At 46.5% G+C, this 20,575-nt stretch overlaps 1 protein-coding gene across 1 annotated transcript in view; it reads right to left on the bottom strand.

Moving 5' to 3' along the window:
- Nucleotides 1–1,109: 1,109 nt before the first annotated feature.
- Nucleotides 1,110–20,575, bottom strand: part of LOC8050544 (5'-3' exonuclease PLD3-like) — a 73,241-nt gene continuing 53,775 nt past the window's right edge. The window contains exons 3-10 of the mRNA XM_042293512.1: nt 12,549–12,732; nt 11,639–11,762; nt 9,902–10,035; nt 5,186–5,386; nt 4,638–4,777; nt 2,857–3,028; nt 1,592–1,694; nt 1,110–1,270 (exon numbers count right to left, since the gene is read on the bottom strand). Of these exons, the coding sequence (XP_042149446.1) occupies nt 1,110–1,270; nt 1,592–1,694; nt 2,857–3,028; nt 4,638–4,777; nt 5,186–5,386; nt 9,902–10,035; nt 11,639–11,762; nt 12,549–12,732 (1,219 nt within the window). The remainder of the gene's footprint in view (nt 1,271–1,591; nt 1,695–2,856; nt 3,029–4,637; nt 4,778–5,185; nt 5,387–9,901; nt 10,036–11,638; nt 11,763–12,548; nt 12,733–20,575) is intronic.

Raw genomic sequence — 20,575 nt, forward strand, 5'->3', positions numbered from 1 at the left:
TTGGATACTCAACTGAGCGACCCCCAGAGATCCCCACCCCGCCACCACCATGGGAGTCCATCCCATATCTTACAGCGCACCCCATCCCCAAACATATGCACCCAGAAGACTCGGAAAGAAGAAAGAGCAGAGCGACACATTTAAAGGACCCTGGTTATGACATCTACTACACGGACGCAAGATTCACAAACAGCAATGCCCCCACCGCATCGATGGGTTCCAAAGGTCACGTCGCCAGGCGTCATGCCAACGTCCCATCGGTGACAGCAGCCGAAGTAAAGGCGATCGCCGAAGCCGCAACCCTCCACTCCCACACAACGAAGGAGCTCATGATTAGAACGGACAGCCAGGACGCGCTCAGGGCTTACGCTAAAAACAACCTGACACATATTAGGACTCCTCACCACTTGCGCATCTACCTCGAGTGGGTACCAGGCCACCAGGCAATCGAAGGGAAGAAAGGGTGCACGCCCTGTTTCGAGATAACACAGAACCGAGCGTACCGATTGCTTGGCCGGAGGCCTAGGACCCAAGAGTGGACAGAGCGGAACAGAGGAAAAAACAAAGGACCTTCCTCAAGGATGTGATACAGGAGCAACGCAAATTCCCCACTCCACTACACGGTACATCCCGCAGACAAGTCATGTTCATACGGCAAGCACAAACAAACTCACTCCCGTGCGACATGACGCTACACTACATACACAACCTCGGAGGACTGCCCAGATGTCAAGTCTGCGGAGCACAACTTCCCGATAACAGGCATACATACTGGGAGTGCCCGAGGGCACAGAACTCGCCATAGATTCTTATAACTCAGCTACCACTCCATTCACATCCCCCACACGTGGTAGAGCTGGGCAGCTCCGCCACGGTACCTGCAAGCTACCTTATGGCAAGAACTGCAGAACCATGTCAAACATGTCATCGGATTAACACCATGTAACAACAACGAATATGCGAGCTAAGACGTACACTTCTCGTAACCTGACTACAAACATTATATAGAAGTGGTAAAACCAAAAAACGTGGCTCGGACAATGAGCTGCTGTAAATAAAGTACGTCCCTTCCTTCCTTCCTTCCTAACGTGGTTTGCTGGTACCGAGCGCTACAAAGGGTATACATATTCGGAATCCCAGTCGCGTTTGAACACGGACTCGAGCTGTTCCCTGATTGGCTGGCTCGGCGACGAGCTGTTGTGGGATTGGTCCATGATCAGCCCGACGCCACCGCTGTTGATGAAGTAATCGGGAGACCAGTTTGACGTTCCTGTACACAGAAATGTAAAATCATATGAGTGTCCGTGTCGATACCTTCGACGTGGTAACCGAAGATTTATCTGACATATAGTTGCCGAGAGAATGAGAGATTCGGGGGAGACCTTCCAGTTTTTCCCGCCTACTGGGCACGCTTTCTATGTTTGATGATACTTTGGAGTCTCATGAGCATGGGGGAAGGCAAAGCATGGTGAAAGGCAATGAGCACGTGCTAGAGGCCGGGCATTTGAGAAAAATGCCAAGGGATAGTTCCTCAACGTTCACGCTGTGAACCTGACATACTTTTTTTTTAAGGTGACAATGCTGAACTCACCGATGTAAACCTTGTTGTCTGTCACCATGTACTTGTTGTGGTTCACCCTGGCGTAGGGTACTTTTTCCTGCTCTGGCGTGCAAGACGGGACCACAAAGTATTTCTGAAAGGAATGCGAAGTAACGCTTCATCGTTCAACGCTTACGTGCCATTTTTTTACTGTGCGTTCTGATGAGCCTCGGCATTGTGTTGTACTTTGCACAGTTGAGATGACAGATTTCATAATTTAGGCTGACTTTTTTGACTAAACCTACTGCTGTGTACACGGTATGTCTGATATGCGGTGCTTCAGAGTGACATTTTGTAAAGATTTTCAACTTATTGAGTCCTTGGAAAACCTAAGTGTTGTGAAATGTAGGCTGCTACTCCGAAGCATTCAGGTGATACCTTTCTAAGTCCCGTAGAGTTCTACCACCAATATGCTTTTATACACCGCTTCAATGTTTACAAAATCAGTCCAGTGTGCAATCATTGCGGCCCAGCACACGCACGTTTGTCTCTTCGGAAAGCAAGTAAAGCAAGCCATGCTCACAAACACAACAAATTACGCTAGCCAGAAGCCAATTTTCGGAGTGGTCTATACAGGTTGTTATTTTGGTCCTTAATAAGTAATTCACTCGATAGGTGACAAGGCTGGCACTGCACAACCCAGTCACAAAGCAAACTTCAAATTTTCCCCAAACACATTTGTTGTATTGATGGTTCGAATCTGCTAGGCTATAGTACTCAATTCCAGCATAACTTGGCAAAGACATAGCAGCGGCCTTGGCGAGCCAATCAGAATGTCGGAGCGAAGCATGCACCCACATTCCATCTGTGCATGCTCCTGTGGGGAGCTGTCGCATGCTTCGTTCCGTCGCTCTAGCTGGCTCGCGGGAGTTGTAGCTTTTGCCCTTCGCCAAGTTACGTTATAATAGAGGGCACAATTTGCGCTGCTAGCCTTTGCTCAAATTTTGATGCTTTCCGGGAGGCATTTGTTATAACCGCAATTCGTTACACGCGCAGCTATTTTAACGTGGACAGCACCACGTTACTAGATCAAAATTAGTTTACAAGCTTCATAGTACACCTGGCCCCTTTTCATGGCACATCTGCTCAAAGGTGCTCGCTACGCTATCCGCCCATACCTGCTCGCGTGCAGGCAACAGAGAAGGACCGTTTTTGAAAGGTGCTCTTTCGTGGAGCTTGTCGAATTATGCATATAAGAATGCGTTTGTTGTCGCACTTGAGATGCCCTTGCTAAATGCGGCAGAAGCTGCGCTCACCACTTCGATGCTCGGCCTGTAATACGTGGAATTGTAGCTGACGGCCGCAATAGACCGTAGAAAAGTGAACATGTAGTCCCTGGTGCTCCTCCACTTGCTCACTAGCAGCCGAACTTGCACATTGCGTTCAACAGCTGCCGCCTTCAGTGCGTCGTCGATGCGGGGCCAAAACCTGCGACATATGCAATCGGGTATAAACGACCGTCGACATCCCTAACAGAAATTTAAAAGGATCTATAGACAACTGCAAGCGTGGCACCTCGACTGGTGCAGATGCGCGTAATCATAGCTTTGACAAGCTTGAAATTGCACGGGCTTTCCCACACGAGCAGTTAACATGGGGGCAGCCAGTTGCCTCGCTTGCAATCATCTATAGGAAATTCTATTGAACCAATAGAAATGTCTAGTGGTTCTATTGAGATTTCTACTGGTTCAATAAAACGTCGGCTGGTCCTATTCAGATTTTTAATGGTTCAATAGAAATTACTATTTTTCCTCTAGAGATTTCTATTGGGTCAATAGAAAATTTTATTAATCAACCAAGCCGAAAGCTTCATTGGTCCGAAAGGAAGGCCTACAGTCACTCTAGGAGGGCCTACTGAACCAAAAGGAACTCCTGCTTGTCCAATAGTAACTTCAATTGGTCTAGTAGAAACATCTATCGGAAAAAGTGAACATGTCTATTTCAGCAGTAGAGATGTCTATTGGACTTGCTGATCTGCGATCGGACCAAAAGAGATGTCAATATCGACGGAAACACTTTAATGGGCCGTGTTATTAATTCTAGTCTCTGATGTGGTCTCTACACACGCAACAAGATAGGTACTGTCATGGGACACAAAGTAGAGACATTATAGTCACTGACAAAGTAAGAATGGCAGGGAGGAGCTTCAGTTGTCCCGCTTCCAGCGTGAGCTTCCGACTTTCGACAGCGCTTTGGAGTCTTAATTGTGCACCTCAAGCGCGAGCGAGTATCCAAAGCATGATGGAAGGCATGGAGCCTGTGCTGGAGGTAAGGCATTCCACAGTCACGTTCTGCTCTTCTCACTTGTCAGAGACCATAGGTTGTTTTAGCGCAGTCTTACACTGGGTGCTCTAATGCTCCTTGCGCATGCTGAAGAGCGCACTACGATGGTGCAGCGTGAGTTTCCAGCAGCTTTACCGCTTCATACCGTAGCATGTGCTAATGCTATGCTTATACTGCCTGGTACATTCAGTGCTCAACTTTTTCAACTTTGAAGGTGAACAAAAGGAAACAAAAATATGCAAAATCGGCAGCAAAGAAAACCAGTTATATAAACTTTTAAAGCATTTTAGTAAAAAAAAAAAAAACTGCGCACTGTGCTATTGTATAAAATTTTATTTTCAGTAAAGCCTACAATGCAATACCCCTGACATCCTATATGACATCTGACTCAACACTATCCATGAAACATGCACAAGAGTTTGCTCTACTGTTGGTTTGTCACTGACACCAGAACATCAGAAATGTCTCTGAACGCTACTCGCTAAATTTAACTGGGAAGGCCACTGGTCAAGCATGACACATAACCACGTTACATCTCCCAAAAACTTTCCAAATCAAGCCAATGATTTTTATTTAAATAAATGGGCTTGATGTCTGCACTGTTGCCTATTTATTGCAAGAAGTCGGACCTTTCAAGCTCCTTATGGCCCTCATCGATGTTTTTTTTTTTTTGTTTCTTTTTGCTTACCGAAATCATTAAATTTATGTATGCTTACAGAACGGAGCTGGAGATACACTTGAGCATGTGACTTACATCTTGTTTTTTCCGTAGAGCGTTATGGGGTAGTAGTCCATGACGGCTATATAGATGTACTTCTTGGCACTGGCTATAACATCCAGAATGCTGTCAATGTCCTGTGTCCGTCCGTCAGGCGAAAAGCTCGGTGGGGCGCTCTGTGAGAAAACGCCAGTTCTTAGATGTACAATCTAAGAATGATTCATGTTGCACACAACTCTCTGTTACCCCGAGTTTGTATTTGAGCCCGAGAGCTCGTTTGTGGCACTTTTGGTATACAGGCAATGTAGCAACATATGCTGTGGCGATGTTTCTGATTTGAGAAATGCTGAGTGTGGCAATATTGTCTGACTACGTCCACTACTAGAAAGCAATCGACTGGTACTAAGTTTAGCGGGACACAGTGTCCACGAAACGCACACAGAATCAGTTGCGAAACCTCGCCGATAATGGCCGTTACCGCAAAATGACCAGAAGAATGTAGCATCAAAAGAACTTCTTGCTGGACCTTAGAAAATTCTTTGCATGGACCAACTAATCCTCGCTTAAGCAGAAGCTGGACTCACAGAGAAGTAAGCGAGGGTCTGTGTCCCGTTGAGTGAGAGCCGCGCGGGCGTCACGACGTTGATCTGGGTGCTCAGGTTGGCTGGCCAGTGGGCCGGCACCGTCGCGTCGGGCACACCCAGCGTCCAGTACACCTCGAACACCTTCATCAGGTCCGCCGCCAGGCACTCGCAGTCCAGCACCAGGGCACCCAGCTCTTTGACCTGAACCCCGGATGGAAATCAATTCGACTCCAATTTCGTGTTGCACTTCAATTCTAAATCAATTCAACTTATTACTCTTTTTACATCCATAGTCGTGAAGGAGACACGTAGAAAAAAAAGCTACACAGCGTAGTTTGACGAGTCCCTGTCTCGTATAGCAACTGGTGGGACGGGAATGGCAGGGACGTCTTCTAGCTGTCCCGTTTCCGGCAGGACAAACAAAACCTCCGCGTCTCACGAGCCTCGAGCTTGCACGCGTAGCTAAAGTATGGCGAAAGGCACCGGGCGGCTGGGATTTTTAAAAAAAGACGCCCTGCCGTTCTTGCCTTGTCTGAACGTATGTATACAAGGCGTTTAAATTTTAATTCAAACAGTTTTTTTTTTGTTTTTTAAATAGGGGGTGAGGGTTAGATGAGTTCCTGGTCTTCAGTGTGGATTTATATATCGGGCTGAGCAGACATTAGACGAGGGGATGATTGTCATGTGAAATTGACTAATTCACTAAAATTGGTTAATTAACTTTTTAATGATTGGTTTAGGGCTCATGTTGCAATTTCAGTGTTGACGGCAATTACCATCGGAGGCCGGACCAATTTAAACGAAATTGTGAAAGAGTAAATGTTTTCCAGATGTCAATTGATCGCTTTTTGCGTTTTTCCGCCCGATTTAAATATTGTGATCAAAAAGAGCGTTGCTAGCCCTGCCCACAATGACGCTTGGAAGAGTGATGTACTTGTTTCAGTCACGTTATGTCGTCAACGCACCCTTTAAGGACGCCCTGTAGAGGTAGCGACGACATCATTGAAACGACGACGCTCTTTCAAGCGTTATTGTGGGCAAGGCTTGCGACGCTCTTTTAGATTGCAGTTATTAAATTCACCAAAAAAACACAAAAGTGGAATGATTACTTTTTGAAAAGCCATTACCTTTTTGCAAATTATTTTAATTGGTCTGACCGGTAATAATAATTGCCGTCAACACTGCATATGCAATGTGACCCCTAACTCCAATAATTTAAAAGTGAACAGATTTGAGTTAATCAGTCAACTTACCATGAAGATTATCCCCTCATCTAATGTACGCCTAGCCTGATAAATAAATACATGACGACGACAGAGCTCGTCTAAACCTCGTCCCGTATTGTTAAAACGATCGGTCTGAATTAAAATCAAACATCCTGTATAGGATTTGACATATCTGTTGGCCCACAAATCACTCAAAGTTACAGAAAATTTGTTACGAAAAATTACACCGTAATAGAAGTTCATGAACAAAGATAAAATCGAGCATGCAACATCCAGGGTTCTTTTAAAACGTATTGTTAATGAACAGTTGCCTTATCTGAGAATGTATTGACACATGTTTCACATGAATATTCTTTTGAACAAGTTTGTTAATTGTTGACGGGACAATTTGATGAAGCCTTTGTAACCCATAATTTGTTCTTGCATATGGCGCTCTTATATAGTCTGGTCTCATGCACGCGCTGTGAAGTTGGGTTTCAAACCAGAAATGGCAAAACAAGGAAGGATATGTTATTGTCATAATGTATTATTATGATTATGTACTATTTTTGTATGTCTGAGTTAATATCTGAGTATAAAAGTCAACAAAACCGAAATCAAACACGTGCAAATGACAGAACTAGCCAAAAGCGCAGGTTGCCTCTTGCATCGTCGTTCACACTAGAGGGCTGGCGCCGAGCATCGAACACTACTGCCCTAGCCTATGCCGCAGATACTCGCATTTTATCACATCATTAGTTCTGAGGACAGGGAAGCTCTAAAATTGGCACGTCTTGGATTCGTAAAGCGCCAAAAAACAAGGACCACAGGAGGAATTGGACGAAATGATATGCTACTCTCAGGTGAAGTTTTTATTCGGAAAATACAAACATATATACGCTCGCAAGCGAACCATTCGCTCACAATCAAACTTCTCGCGAGTTTAATTCAAACTTTTCATCTGATAGAAGGATTGACGATGTGCTGATGCATGCTTCATTGCCCTTCAAACTGAATTTAAAAGCCTCGAATATTTCTTTTTTCTCCTTTTGTGAGGCAATGGTTCACTTGAGAGCGTATATATGTTCGTCGTTTCCAAATGAAAATTCAGCTGAAAGTAGCACTCCGTTTCGTAGAACTCCTCCTGTTTTCCTTGTCTTTTGGCGCTTTTCGAATCTAAGATGAACCAACCTGGCCAACTACGAATGCTTTTTTTGCAAAAATGGGACAACCGGCGATAGAGCATTTGTGCTGGTTTCTGTATCGTAGGAGTAGAAGCTTGCAAAAACAATTTGGCAGAGACACGTAGGACTGCTTTCGTGTAGGAATGTGAAAGCATTCCTGCATGCAGTGCATTCCTAGAAGCAGCACGCCAAGCTTTCCTATCGCATACGGCGCTGCGGCGGGGACATCAGGCTCCCCCACTGCGCAGACGCGGCAAACCTTGCCGGCTTTGCGACAGCTTTGGTGACGAAGCATTGCGTTGCTGCGCTTTTCTTTGCATTTCATTTCCCAGGCTCGTCCGCTATGACCTCGAGTGACCGCGATGGCTTCCATGACAAAGCTTCTGATATGACGCGTCGCAACCAATTTAAGGGCCTTTTTTGCGGTTACAGACACTGCCAGCTCCGCTCCAAGGGAGAGTTAATGCTTTCACATTGAAATACAAGCTCATGGAAACAGATTAAATGTGAAGCACTTTTTATAAGCGCTCGGTTTGGTCATCACTCGTTACAAGAATATTGCTGCGCCCTACGTCATGTAGGTGCCCACACCAGCTACATCGCTAAGGGCATTTTACGATCCTTGTGCATATGCAAACTCTCCAACTTGGAAAATCGGTACTTGGATTTAGCATCCTGAGATTCTTTTGAAACTAGAAAATCTTTAAGGTGCAACTGTGTTTCGGTAAGAAGAAAGCGGCAATTAGCAGCATTCATTCTGAAATTACCAGTTGACATTAAGGGAGCTTGTTCACTAACAAACGTTAGCACACCTTTAGGAAAGATATTGGCTCGCTTCAAATTCGATATTTAGAAATCATTCGAGGGCTCGCAGGTATGTAAAATGTTTGGGACACCCTGAATCCAAGCAATACTTAAACAGAAGTAAGCTGATGATTGTTCGTCTTGAATAAAAAACAAGAAGAAAGCCAAGACTGAGGAACACGAATCCCGGAGAAAAGCTCACCGGAGAAAAGCTCACCGCAAAATTGGCGGATGCGGAGAAAAGCTCACCGGCCATTGAGCGTATGCGGGGAAAAGCTCACCAATTTTTTTCTTCTTCTTATATAGAGGCTGTCGGATCATGCGTAACCTATATCAATTTATGAGGATTAAAATTTGTCAGCTTTGTAAAAAAGAAAACACCATTTTTTGTAATATTGTTATTGGGTATATTGCTCCCAAATTAATAATCGCGGGTGAGTGTTTTCTATGGCTTACTCTCTACGCAACGAAGCCTAAGTGAAAACTTTATGTTCTTGAAGAACAGGAAAGAGTTCGAAAACTTATACATGTCTGCCTAAAACCTAAAACTCAAAACTATAAATGCCGAAAATCCGAAAGTGCATGGGCAACAACGCGGTGCCTGACATTCTCTTTGAAGCCTTTGTTCACCTTTGAAAACGGGATAAAGCAGTCAGTAGGATATCGAGGCTTCTATCTTGTGCGGACATGCGCGTTTTCCAGTCGCTCGTGCTGGTGTTTCCACTCGTTGCCTTTGTGTGATAGTGCCCTTCTACTGCGAGCCACCCGTGACCTTGAGAGCTGCACACTCTAAGCTTTGTAAATCGTGACCTATATAATAAGTAGTCTTGCGTAATGTAGCGAATAGGGCGAGTTGATAAACATGATGAAAACCGCTCAGACGACGACGCCGGAGTGAAGACAACAAACAGGGCAGGACGAGGCCGTTCTCGCAACTAAACTTTTGTTAGTGAAATTAACAGCGTAGCCGACACTGATTACATCAACAAAATATTGGGAGCTGAAACGGTTCACAGACCACTGTTCATATTAGCTCGCGAAGAACCAACCTCTTTATTTCACAGATCTACCGAAGGCGCACTGTCACCTGTCAGTAAATTGTTGTCTTTTTTTTTTTTTTTTTTTTTTTTTTACCAGTGTACGAGGTTCTTATTTTATACTTGCGGCTTAATTAATATACAGAATGGGTGATTACTAATTTCTGAGGAATTAGTAAATATGCCCAATCAACTTCAAGGATATTACAAAAAAGAGGACATATTATTAATGAAGCGACGAATGCGAATTGTGTTCAATTGCCACGTTTGACGCAGAATCCGCTAAGTTAAAAAAAATCGGTGAGCTTTTCTCCGCATCTGCTCAAAGGCCGGTGAGCTTTTCTCCGCATCTGCCGGTTTTGCGGTGAGCTTTTCTCCGGTGAGCTTTTCTCCGCCGCCCGAGGAACACAGCAGAGGCCAGATTTTCAGCACTGCCGAAAAATATTTTGCACAGCAGCCTTTTTAAGACGTGGCGTCGGAGCATACCTGCGTGAGAGACCTCCAATCCATGTTGGCACTGCCCAAGTAGATGTGCTTCCCATCCACGATCCAGAACTTTGTGTGCAGCACTCCTGCACCTTGCAGGCGAGTGAAGTTGAGGCTACGGACAACTGCCGCCCCTGTAAAGGAAGGACGACAATAACTCTAAAGTATCTCTAAAAAAACACTAATGACCAGTCCTGGCAGGACGGAAATTTCCCGAGAAACAAATCTTGCTGGTTGGTACGTCGTCGTACAAAAATTTCAATGGTCCACTTCATCTACAAGAAAATAATAATAATGATTATATTTTTGAATACGAAAAAAAAAAAAAAACCTGATATATGAATATTAACCAATCACGGGACACAGACTGAGCGGTACGCTGCCCTTTCACAAGCCTCTAAAAATGGACACAATGCTGTAAGTCTGCCGGAGGTTGATCTACAGGTGATGCCGTCTCTTGTGACAAAGGAGAGCTTGGCAGAGGTCAGCAGCCGCAATGGGTTGTTCTCACTTCCACTGAAAAATGGAAGTTTTAAATTTTTTTGTTCTTGGCACAGGCTGACTTGAGTCTTAGACTATTTAAAAAAAACAATGCTACAAGCTTTGGGAAGAGTCTCACCATTCTAGGTTTTAGTTATTTTCTGGAGAGAGGGGGGGGCGGTGACTTTTTGCGCGAACACCTCAATGGTAATAACAGTAACACCTCGTTAACTCGAACACGGCTATCGCGAAGTAATGGTTAAGTCGTAAAATTTCCTTTTCATGGAATGAGCTCCCATAGCCGCAATGCATTTTGCCCTTGCGTATCTCAAGGTTTTCAGGACGGACTTCGGATATCTCGCAATCTCGTCAACTAAATCGCGAGAAAAAAAAAAACTAAGAAAAAACAAAAACTGACCAAGAAATGCGCAACATGCACAAAAAAAAAAAAAGAAAGCCGCATGCGCAAAAAGAAAAAAAAAAGAACGAAAACGCGCTAGCGCAAGAAAAGAAAACAAAAAGATAACCGCGGGTGCGTGTACGGAGGCGCGGAGAGGATGCGCGACGCGACTCAAAAACGTGTCTTGTCTTATTTTTCTTTTCTAATTATTTTGTTTATTTTTACGACCTCTATTTGGACAAGCTAATCACAAGCCGAGATGCTTGGCGTTCGGTGCCCCCTTTCCCTCGAGCGTTTTGTTCCTCTCTGTCTTTCGTTTTCTCTTTGCTTCTGGGTTCTTCCGTTCCCTTCCCATTCGGTCGTCGTCAGTCTCATGTTTCCCAGAGGTGTCCGTTCGTTTCGAGTGCCGCTACTCTAAGTTGCTTGGTCGCCAACCTTCTTTTTTTTTGTGTGTGTGTATCGGTCGTTTTGCGGCGCTACACGAGCAAGGGTCAAGTGTTCAATTCGGTCATCGGTTGTCAATTCTCTGGCGTTGTCGGCGCTTGGCTCGATTGACCAAGACGAAGGCGCAGCCCAAACAGTGCAAATCATTGACGCTTGAGAGGAAAGTTGCTCTCATCGGAGAAGTTGATGTTCCCGCGATTATTAGAAGTTTTATTTAGAACATCGCGCGATGAGGAGGTAAAAATATTTCGGTACTTTGGTTATCTGAAATTTTCCCCCGGTTTTTATGACTTGGAGTTAACGAGGTATTACTGTACATCAGGAATCCTGTTCTCAGCACAAAGAGTAAAGTTATCGATGGCACAGCTAAAAGTGAACAATCATCCATAGGAGTACCGAAGTATGACATATACCTTTCTGAGCCAACTCCTCCGTGTCGATGTTTGGTTGTTTATGTGAAGGCAGGTTCTGGGCAATTTTTATCTTGATGCCGCACTCGGTGCCCGCTTCCAAGAGTTTGTTGAAGATCTCCTCTCCCTGATTAATCGCAAAAGAAAAAGCAAAGATTTCAATGCCTCGGGTAAAACTGTGAGTGGAGGCAAAGGCGACTTTAGTCTGTTCCACGCTTTTCTTTCTCACAAAACGTTTACAGTGGAGTACAGATTATAAGGGTAGTCCGAAATTGCAACTACTGGTCCCTGAAAAGGCGACGTAGCAGAAAACAAAAATGCAGTTTTAGCTGCTGCCCGCTGTCATTTAGACAAAGGCAGTGAGGTACATCGACGTGATTTTCCTTCATTCCATTGAAATGTTTATGCAACGTGACATAAACATTTATGCTACACTGCACAAGAGTATATGCCACAGCCACACTGGCATAATATAGAAATAATAACATTCGAATCTCGTTAATGGAAACTCTCTTAGTTCAAACTTGGAGATAATTAAAACTAACATGCAGGTTCTATCCTATGTGTCTGTGGGAGGAAACTCCCGATAATTCAAACCTTGCTTCATTTAAACAAATTTTCGGTCCCCCTCGAGTACGAATTAACGAGATTAGACTGTATAAAAGCATTTATATCCTATATGCCACACATATGTATAAGCTTCGTGCATGTCTGTAGAGCTTTTGTATGATCCGCACGACGGGACCATCAGACGAGGAAGAAACGCGACTCGGACATTGTTTGCAAATAGCCTTTTTTGTGAGGTCTTCAGCACCCTACAACTGGTACAAATTTCTTAGAGCGAGAACGATTTCTCAAAACTGGTCTGACCATAGCTGCAATGCGTTCGGTGGGAAACGAAGGCTGGACTGACCTGCCACGCGGAGGGGAACGTGTCGTTGAGATCGCTGCCGCGGAGAGTCCAGTAGAAGGACGCTATCAAGATTTCTTTCTCTGCCCTCTCCAGAAGAGTCTTCCATGCGTCAAAGGTGCTCACGTGTACTGGCGAGCCGTCGGGGTACGTGAGGCTTTCAGGTATGCTTTCCACGAGTGTAAATCTGCAGGAAATGACATGAACACCAGACCGGGTTTTACAGTGGAATGTGAGCTCCGCTCAATTTTTGTCGCTGCGAAAATAATGCAGTTCTTCGTGGAAGTGTCATGCAGGAAGACCACCAGTCAAATATTGCGATGTAATTTCATCTAAATATTTATCAAGCTGGCGTGTTTAGCATCCTACACATTCCATGTATGGAGTCAAAGTATCCCGGCGTAGCAATTCAGCTTGTGTCGCAGGAGCTAGCGGCACTTATTTAGTTCCTGGTGTTTGGTAATACAAGTCTCCCCATTCCTTTAGTTAGCATCACTGACAGTGGTCGTCTATGTGACAAGCTGAATAATGTCATATAAGGTAATCTGTTCTCGCCCACATCAATCGCACAAATGTGCTGCGTTTCTAAAACCCTAGTTTCGCATTCATTGTCACCTCAAATTACACTCGTATGTTCATTTATTACTTCCTTAGGTTAATTTCTATGCTCATGGTAAGGGGGGACACTGCCTAGGAATGTCAACTTTTGAACCGCTCACTCAATTGGCGTGATATTTGCAGGTGGTGCATGTAGCCATACAGGAGGGCATGCAAAGTTTCAGTCGTGTGAACAAGTATTATGAAGCACCCTCAGAACTATACCCCCAGAACGAAGTAAAGCAAAGCTTTCCATGGAATCTGCTCAATGAATCTGTAGCGGCGAGCGAAGCGGCACCGAAGAAGACGAAGTGCGACACGAGCAGATGGCACGAGACACAAAACGATCTGCGGCAGCAACCAACACGCACCTCCGGAAGCAGACATCATCAGGGCTACAAGCACATCAATGCTATAGATAATTTGTAAATATGTAAATAACTTAAGGCCAAAACCCCTTCAAGCTGTTGGAAGCGAATTCTCGGACGCCATTTCGACCTCGGGCTCGCACGTTCGACTCCACGCCTTCGACCAGACACAGCAAGACTCCTTCTTCGGCGGCAGCTGGAAGTCGATGCCTGCCGCTCAGCCGCCCATTCCACACCCCATGTGGCAGCCTCGGGGAGCCCCGAGACCCAGCTGCATGCCGACCAGCGGTCACCTGGAGCTGAACTACCCTGTTCCAAAGGCTGCAGAATTCGAAGGCCAGGCCGCTCACGGAACCATGTCTCCCAAGTCGCAGCTTCGTCGCTCCGAACGAAGCTCGACCGTCGGTGCCGCCGTTCGCGTCCCAGCCGCAGGACTTCGACTGGCCGAACAACGGTTCCGCAGCTCCGCCCGTGCTGAGGGTCAACTACGACATCGTGCCCGGCAGCGACCTTCACTGGGTGGCGCTGGTCAGGAGCAGCCCTTGCTAGGCAAGCCGTGCATCAGAGCCAGCCTCAGCAAGTCCAGCATTCTCAGCAGCTCCGGCAGCAAGAGCGGCAACAGACAAAGCAGGAGATGGATACGCAAGTCTCTTCACAGGCTGCTACGCCAGACGAAAACGACGCCGAGGACAGCAGCGCTGGGATAGCTGGACTCTCCGTAACCTATTTTTTGCCCTGAGTCTTTTTTTTATTTTTCTATTCAGCGCGTTCGCCTTTATTTCTAAAACATTTGATTGCCTTTATTAATAAAAGTTTGCTAATTTCTGTCACGTAATACCTTGAAATCAGGGTTGGGCAGTATCGCGATACAAATGTATCGCGATAGTATTTCAGAAATACATTTCGTATCTGTATTTCTGTATCGCGATACATTTTTTTCACCAGTATCTGTATTACTGTATCGGAATGCATTTTAGATGCTCCTTTGTATTGCAATACAATCAGGGTGAAATGTATTTCGTTACATTTCTTTAAAAATACCTCCCCCCCCCCAAAAAAAAAAAAATTAACGCATTTTTTTTTTTTTTTATTTCTGAGGGCTTTAGGGCCAAGGAGGTGCTGGGGAATTGTTACCATACTGACCAAGGTTCCTTCCGATTCTCCAGACTATTTTCCTATGCGTCCTCTTCGCCCTTCTGAGAAGTGTTGCGTGGTCGGGGACTCGAACTAGTTAGCATGCCAGGAGTAGAGTCAGAGCATCTTCTGCCGCAGGTCCTTAGGTAGGGATGCCTTGAGTTATTATTTGCTGACATCCAATGCCCGCTGCTAACCATCTCTTTTGCCTTAGCGTACGTAGTACACCCGGCCGGCAAAGCTGAGTCACAGTCCATTGCAGCAAGAGCCTGATGGTGGTTGACTTAAAATAGTAGGATGACCCACGCAGAAACAGATATTCAGATATGCGTCTGCTGCTTCGCCCGTAATATTGCACGACTTAAGGGTACGTCATCAGCCGACGTGAACGTGACCCGCTGCTCTGGTGATCTGAAACCGAGCAAGGAAGTCAGACGTGGCCTCGCTGTGCCGACCCAGACTTCGTACACCTGCGACTCGTCTCGAGTTCGCTGTTTCTCAAGGAGCTCGCACTTGTGCCGGCAATATCAGGTCGCAATCCACGAGGTCTCTGTTTGGAGTATGCAAGACAAAATCTGAGGACTGCAATCCATGCGTCGGTGGCAGGGGGTCGACAGGAAAGACCTTTACAATAGAGATGCCACCGTATCGTTTTTTCAACCGTAAGAGAAGATAAGACAGGTGTTCCAGGATGCTTCAGGTAGTCCACTATTTTCGAAAAATCCAAATGACACTGCCTGCTCGATCTTCAACGAGGTAACCTGCAACGAAAGTACGTATTGTCCTTTCATACAGCAGCGTGCTAAAGTTTCATGTTCAAGGCCACACCTACAGATAGAAAATGCCAGTTAATTCCACCGTGACGTCATGGGATAAATGTTGACAGGGGCGTCCTTATTGGAATAAGACGTGGTGATTTAGGATGACATATACTTTATTTAGAGGTCGAAGTCTTTTGGCATCCCTCATCAGACAGACAGGATGTCAGGGAAGGGACCGCGGTCAGTCCTTGATGGAACGTTTTTTTGAGTCCATTGAAAACTCCTCGTCGTCCTAAATCACTACCTTCAAAACAAATTTCCAAGCCAAAAGTAATTTCAGGATAAGAAACTTCAACCTCCAACTTCAAGCATCTCATTTGGCGTCTCAAAAAAATTTTAAATATGTATTGCAGTATCAGTATTTTTGTATTTGTATTTCTGCCCTCCCTAAAATGTATTCCTGTATTTGTATTTCCAAATACTTTTTGCCTCTTTTTAAAATGTATTTCCGATACGTATCGCGATACATTTTACAGATATATCTCAGTATCAGTATTTTAGCTACTATTTTAATGTATCCCAGCATTTGTATTTCCAAATACATTTTTGAGTATTTCTGCCCAACCCTGCTTGAAATAACGATTGTAATTTTTAGGCCATTTAATCTTGTGTGTGAAAAATGTGCATACCCTTTTCAAAAGTCCGCGCCATCACCTGTCCGCCATTGCTTGATCCCTTACTTTGAGCATGTACTGGATACGAGGGTTAGAGTTCGGCGTGAACTCTGCTCAGCGTGAACTCTGCTCAACTCGTATTGGAAACGAGTACTGCGTCAGCGTTCGACGAGAACTCTGGTCCAGTTCAGTCTTAGATAGTAACGCGTTACAAGTAACGCGTTACTGTAACTTCGTTACATTTTTAAAAAGTAGCTCGTTATAGTTACAAGTTACCAAAAAAGTAACGAGTTACTTTTTAAAAATGTAGCGGCGAGCAATGTACTATGTAGCGGTGAGCGGAGCGGCACCGAAGAAGACGAAGTGCGACACGAGCAGATGGCACGAGACACAAAACGATCTGCGGCAGCAACCAACACGCACCTCCGGAAGCAGACATCATCAGGGCTACAAGCACATCAATGCTATAGAGAATTTGTAAATATGTAAATAAATTAAGAAGGCCAAAACCCCTTCAAGTGGTGACCCGGACCCGGACATTCAGCAACCGACCTCAGCCTCGGCCATCCTTGGCATTGACTTCAACCTTGGCCAGCCACTCCGAGCATGGAACGGTCCACCGGTAACGTTCCCGCCTCCACCAGCTCTTCCCCTGCATCCCCAGACGTTGCTGCAGCTCTGACGTTCAAGCTTCCAGAGTTTTGGACATCGGACGCGGAACTATGGTTCCTTACCATCGACTCCTTGTTCCGCAAAAACCACATCACGTCACAACTCCCGAAATTCGACCACGTCGTCGCCGCATTGCCACAACACACAGCTGCGGTAATTCGAGACATTCTGCGAGTGCCACCCGAGGATGAGCCTTACAACATCCTCAAGCGAGAGCTGATCCGCAGAACAACGGCTTCAGAACAGCGTCGCCTTCAGCAACTCCTTACCACCGAGGAGTTAGGGGACAGGAAGCCATCAGAGCTCTTGCGGCGCATGCAACAGCTACTCGGACATCGCGTCGACGCACTAGATGGATCGATCCTGCGGGAGCTCTTCTTCCAGAGGCTTCCTGACCAGGTACGCATGATCCTGGTAACATCATCCTCGGACTCTTTGGAGACTCTAGCAGCTATGGCAGACAAAATAATGGACGCCGGCACGTTCGGGTTGAACGCAGTACACCAGCGTTCTTCACAATCCGAGCAAACCGAAAATTCGAAAGAGTTCAGCGACAAACTCGCACAACTCTGCATTACAAACGAGCGTTTACTGGCCAGAGTCGACAAACTCTCGAGGGAGGTGCGGGACATCAAACTCGCACGATCCCGGTCCCCAAGCCCTCACGACACGCCCACAGGGGGCAGCCGACCACGCAGTCTATCCAATTCCCGTGATCACCAGTGGTGTTGGTACCACCGAAAGCATGGCAATTTCGCCAAGAAATGCCAACAACCTTGCCGTTTTCCGGGAAACTCCAAGACCATGTGCTGAAGACGGCCGGCGCCTCTGGTTTTGAATCTAGCCGTTTGTTTTACATCACAGACAAGAAAACGAAGATTCAATACCTTGTCGACACAGGCGCTGAAGTCAGCATTATTCCACCACAGTCTGAAGACCGTAGGCGAAAACAGCAAACCCCACCTCTCCAGGCGGTCAACGAATCAACAATCAAAACCTACGGGCAGAAATTCCTGACGCTAGATCTTGGCCTCCGACGAACCTTTCGGTGGGTGTTTCTGGTGGCAGACGTCCGTTTCGCCATCATTGGAGCAGATTTTCTACGAAACTCTCACTAATGGTGGACGTTAAACGAAGACTTCTTTTCGACACCGCAACGCACCTCAGCGTTCAAGGTGTTCTATCCAACTCACCAGCCATCAGTCCTATATTGCAACGTGCAACAGTCGCAGCTCCCTGGGGAAACCTGCTTGGGGAGTTCCCATCACTTCTACAGCCCTGCACCACCGAGACGCCGATAAAGCATGATGTGACTCACTACATCGAAACCACAGGCCCTCCAGTGTTCGCGAAGACACGACGTCTTGCTCCTGAAAAACTCAAGATCGCCAAGCAGGAGTTTGAACATATGGTGGAACTCAGTTTCGTCCGTCCATCATCGAGCGCTTGGTCCAGCGCACTCCACATGGTTCCCAAGAGAGCGGGAGATTGGCGCCCATGCGGTGGCTACCGGGCGCTAAATCAAGCCACAGTACCCGACCGCTATCCGATTCCCCACCTGCAGGATTTTGCAGGGGCCTTACACGGATGTACTATCTTTACGAAGATAGACCTAGTCAAGGCCTATTACCAGATCCCGGTAGAGCCAAGCCATATTCACAAGACTGCCATAACGACGCCGTTTGGCATGTTTGAATACGTACGCATGCCTTTCGGACTAAGAAACGCAGCCCAGACCTTCCAGCGTTTCATCGACGAAGTTCTTCGTGGGTTAGAGTTCAGTTTCGCCTACTTAGACGACATCTTGATCTTCAGCGAAACCCATGAGGAGCATGAGGCCCACTTGCGTCAACTATTCACTAGACTTCATGACTACGGCATCGTCATAAATGCCGACAAGTGTGAGTTCGGCGTTCCGGAATTGAACTTTCTAGGACATCGCGTCGACCGCCTTGGAGTCCGTCCACTCCCAGACAAAGTGAAGGCCATCCAAGATTTTCCGCAGCCAAAACACATCAAGAAGCTCCGCGAGTTTCTTGGATTAGTTAATTTTTACCGGCGGTTTATCCCGCACTGCGCGGCAACACTCGAACCTCTCAACAAGTTCCTCGTTGGAGTAACTGGAAAATCTTCAGCCCCGATACCCTGGAACGACTTTGCCAGTCTAGCCTTTCAGCGCATCAAGCAAGGCCTCGCAGAGGCAACCCTTCTTGACCATCCTCATCCAAGCGCACCGATTTCCATTATGGCTGACGCTTCGGATAATGCAGTTGGAGCAGTCCTGCAACAGCTCATCGACAAGCGCTGGCAGCCAATTGCCTTCTTTTCCAAGCAGCTGACCCCTCGGGAAACGAAGTACTCTACGTTCAGTCGGGAACTCCTCGCGATCTACCTTAGTGTGAAACACTTCCAGCACTTCATAGAAGGACGCGAATGTTTCATTCTGACTGATCACAAGCCTCTCACGTATGCACTAACATCGAGCAGCACTTCCCACTCACCAAGAGAGCTCCGTCAAATGACCTACATTTCAGAGTTTACCAACGACATCCGGTACATCGACGGCAAAATCCAACAACGTGGCCGATGCACTCTCCCGGATAGGAGTAAACCAGTACAACAGTACACAGCCAACAATCGACTTTAGCGAGCTGGCCATCGCCCAAAAGAAGTGACAGTGAGCTTGAACGCCTCCGCTCTTCACCCATGGCTTTGGTTCTGGAGGAAGTCACACTTCTGGAATACAATGAGACCCTAGTGTGTGACACATCGACGGGATACTCTCGGCCATACGTTCCAGAAAGTTTTCGACGAGTTGTTTTCGACAGTTTGCACTCGCTCTCCCACCCGGAAATCCGTGCATCGCAGCAACTCGTCACCGCTCGGTTCGTGTGGCCATTCTTGAGCTGGGCAGCAGGGGGGTGCCCCTGCTGCCCAGCTCAAGAATGGAAGATTCGATAGATTGGAATTTTACGCAGGCCGTCCTGCCGGAAAGGAAGTTTCGCATGTAATTGAAAGTTTTAGTGCCCACATTTAGATTGCTAAGTCCGGTAAGTACCGACTCGTGCTTTACGTTGTCGAAGGCTTTCGTCAGGTCTAGCCCTAGGATCACCTTCGCATCCTTAGACCGCGAGTCGACAATGTCGTGTTTAATCTGAAGCATGATATCCTGCGTGCACAGATGAGGGTGGAACCCGATCATTGTGTGCGGCAAGAGGTCCTGCTTTTCCAGGTATTCGATTAATCTCGTCTGGATGACGTGCTCCATGAGCTTTCCTACGCACGAGGTAAGCGATATGGGCCTGAGATTCCCGAGCTGCGGAGGCTTGCCCGGCTTGGGTATTAAGGTGACGTTTGCCGATTTCCATTGCTGCGGCAGCTCGCCTTTGTCCCAGCATTCTTGCATGTACACCGTTAGGTAACCTATCGAGGTATCATCCAAGTTCCTGAGCATTTTATTTGTAATCCCGTCAGGACCGGGGCAGACTTTGTGCGGAGCCTAACTAATTCCGCTCTAACTTCCGCTTCAGTGATGGGGGCATCAAGCGCCTCGTTGCGCGCACCATCATAGTCTGGAAGGGGAGTTTGATGGGTCTCACCTACGTAGGTTTCTATTCGTTTCTGCATGAAATCGTCGTCGCCGCCGTCAAAAGCCTGTCGAGCTTTGGCGAGTCTGATTCCCGATTGGGTTTTCGAATTTTCCGGGTCGAGCAAATGGTGGAGCATACCCCACGTTCTAGCGAGGTTCATCTCGCCTTCCATCTGGTCGCATTTGTTACCCCAATTTTGTTCACATAATTTAAAGGAGTAATCCTCAATTTCCT

Source organism: Ixodes scapularis, unplaced genomic scaffold (genome assembly GCF_016920785.2).
Source record: "Ixodes scapularis isolate PalLabHiFi unplaced genomic scaffold, ASM1692078v2 PGA_scaffold4__175_contigs__length_147842914, whole genome shotgun sequence".
NCBI lineage: Eukaryota > Metazoa > Arthropoda > Arachnida > Ixodida > Ixodidae > Ixodes > Ixodes scapularis.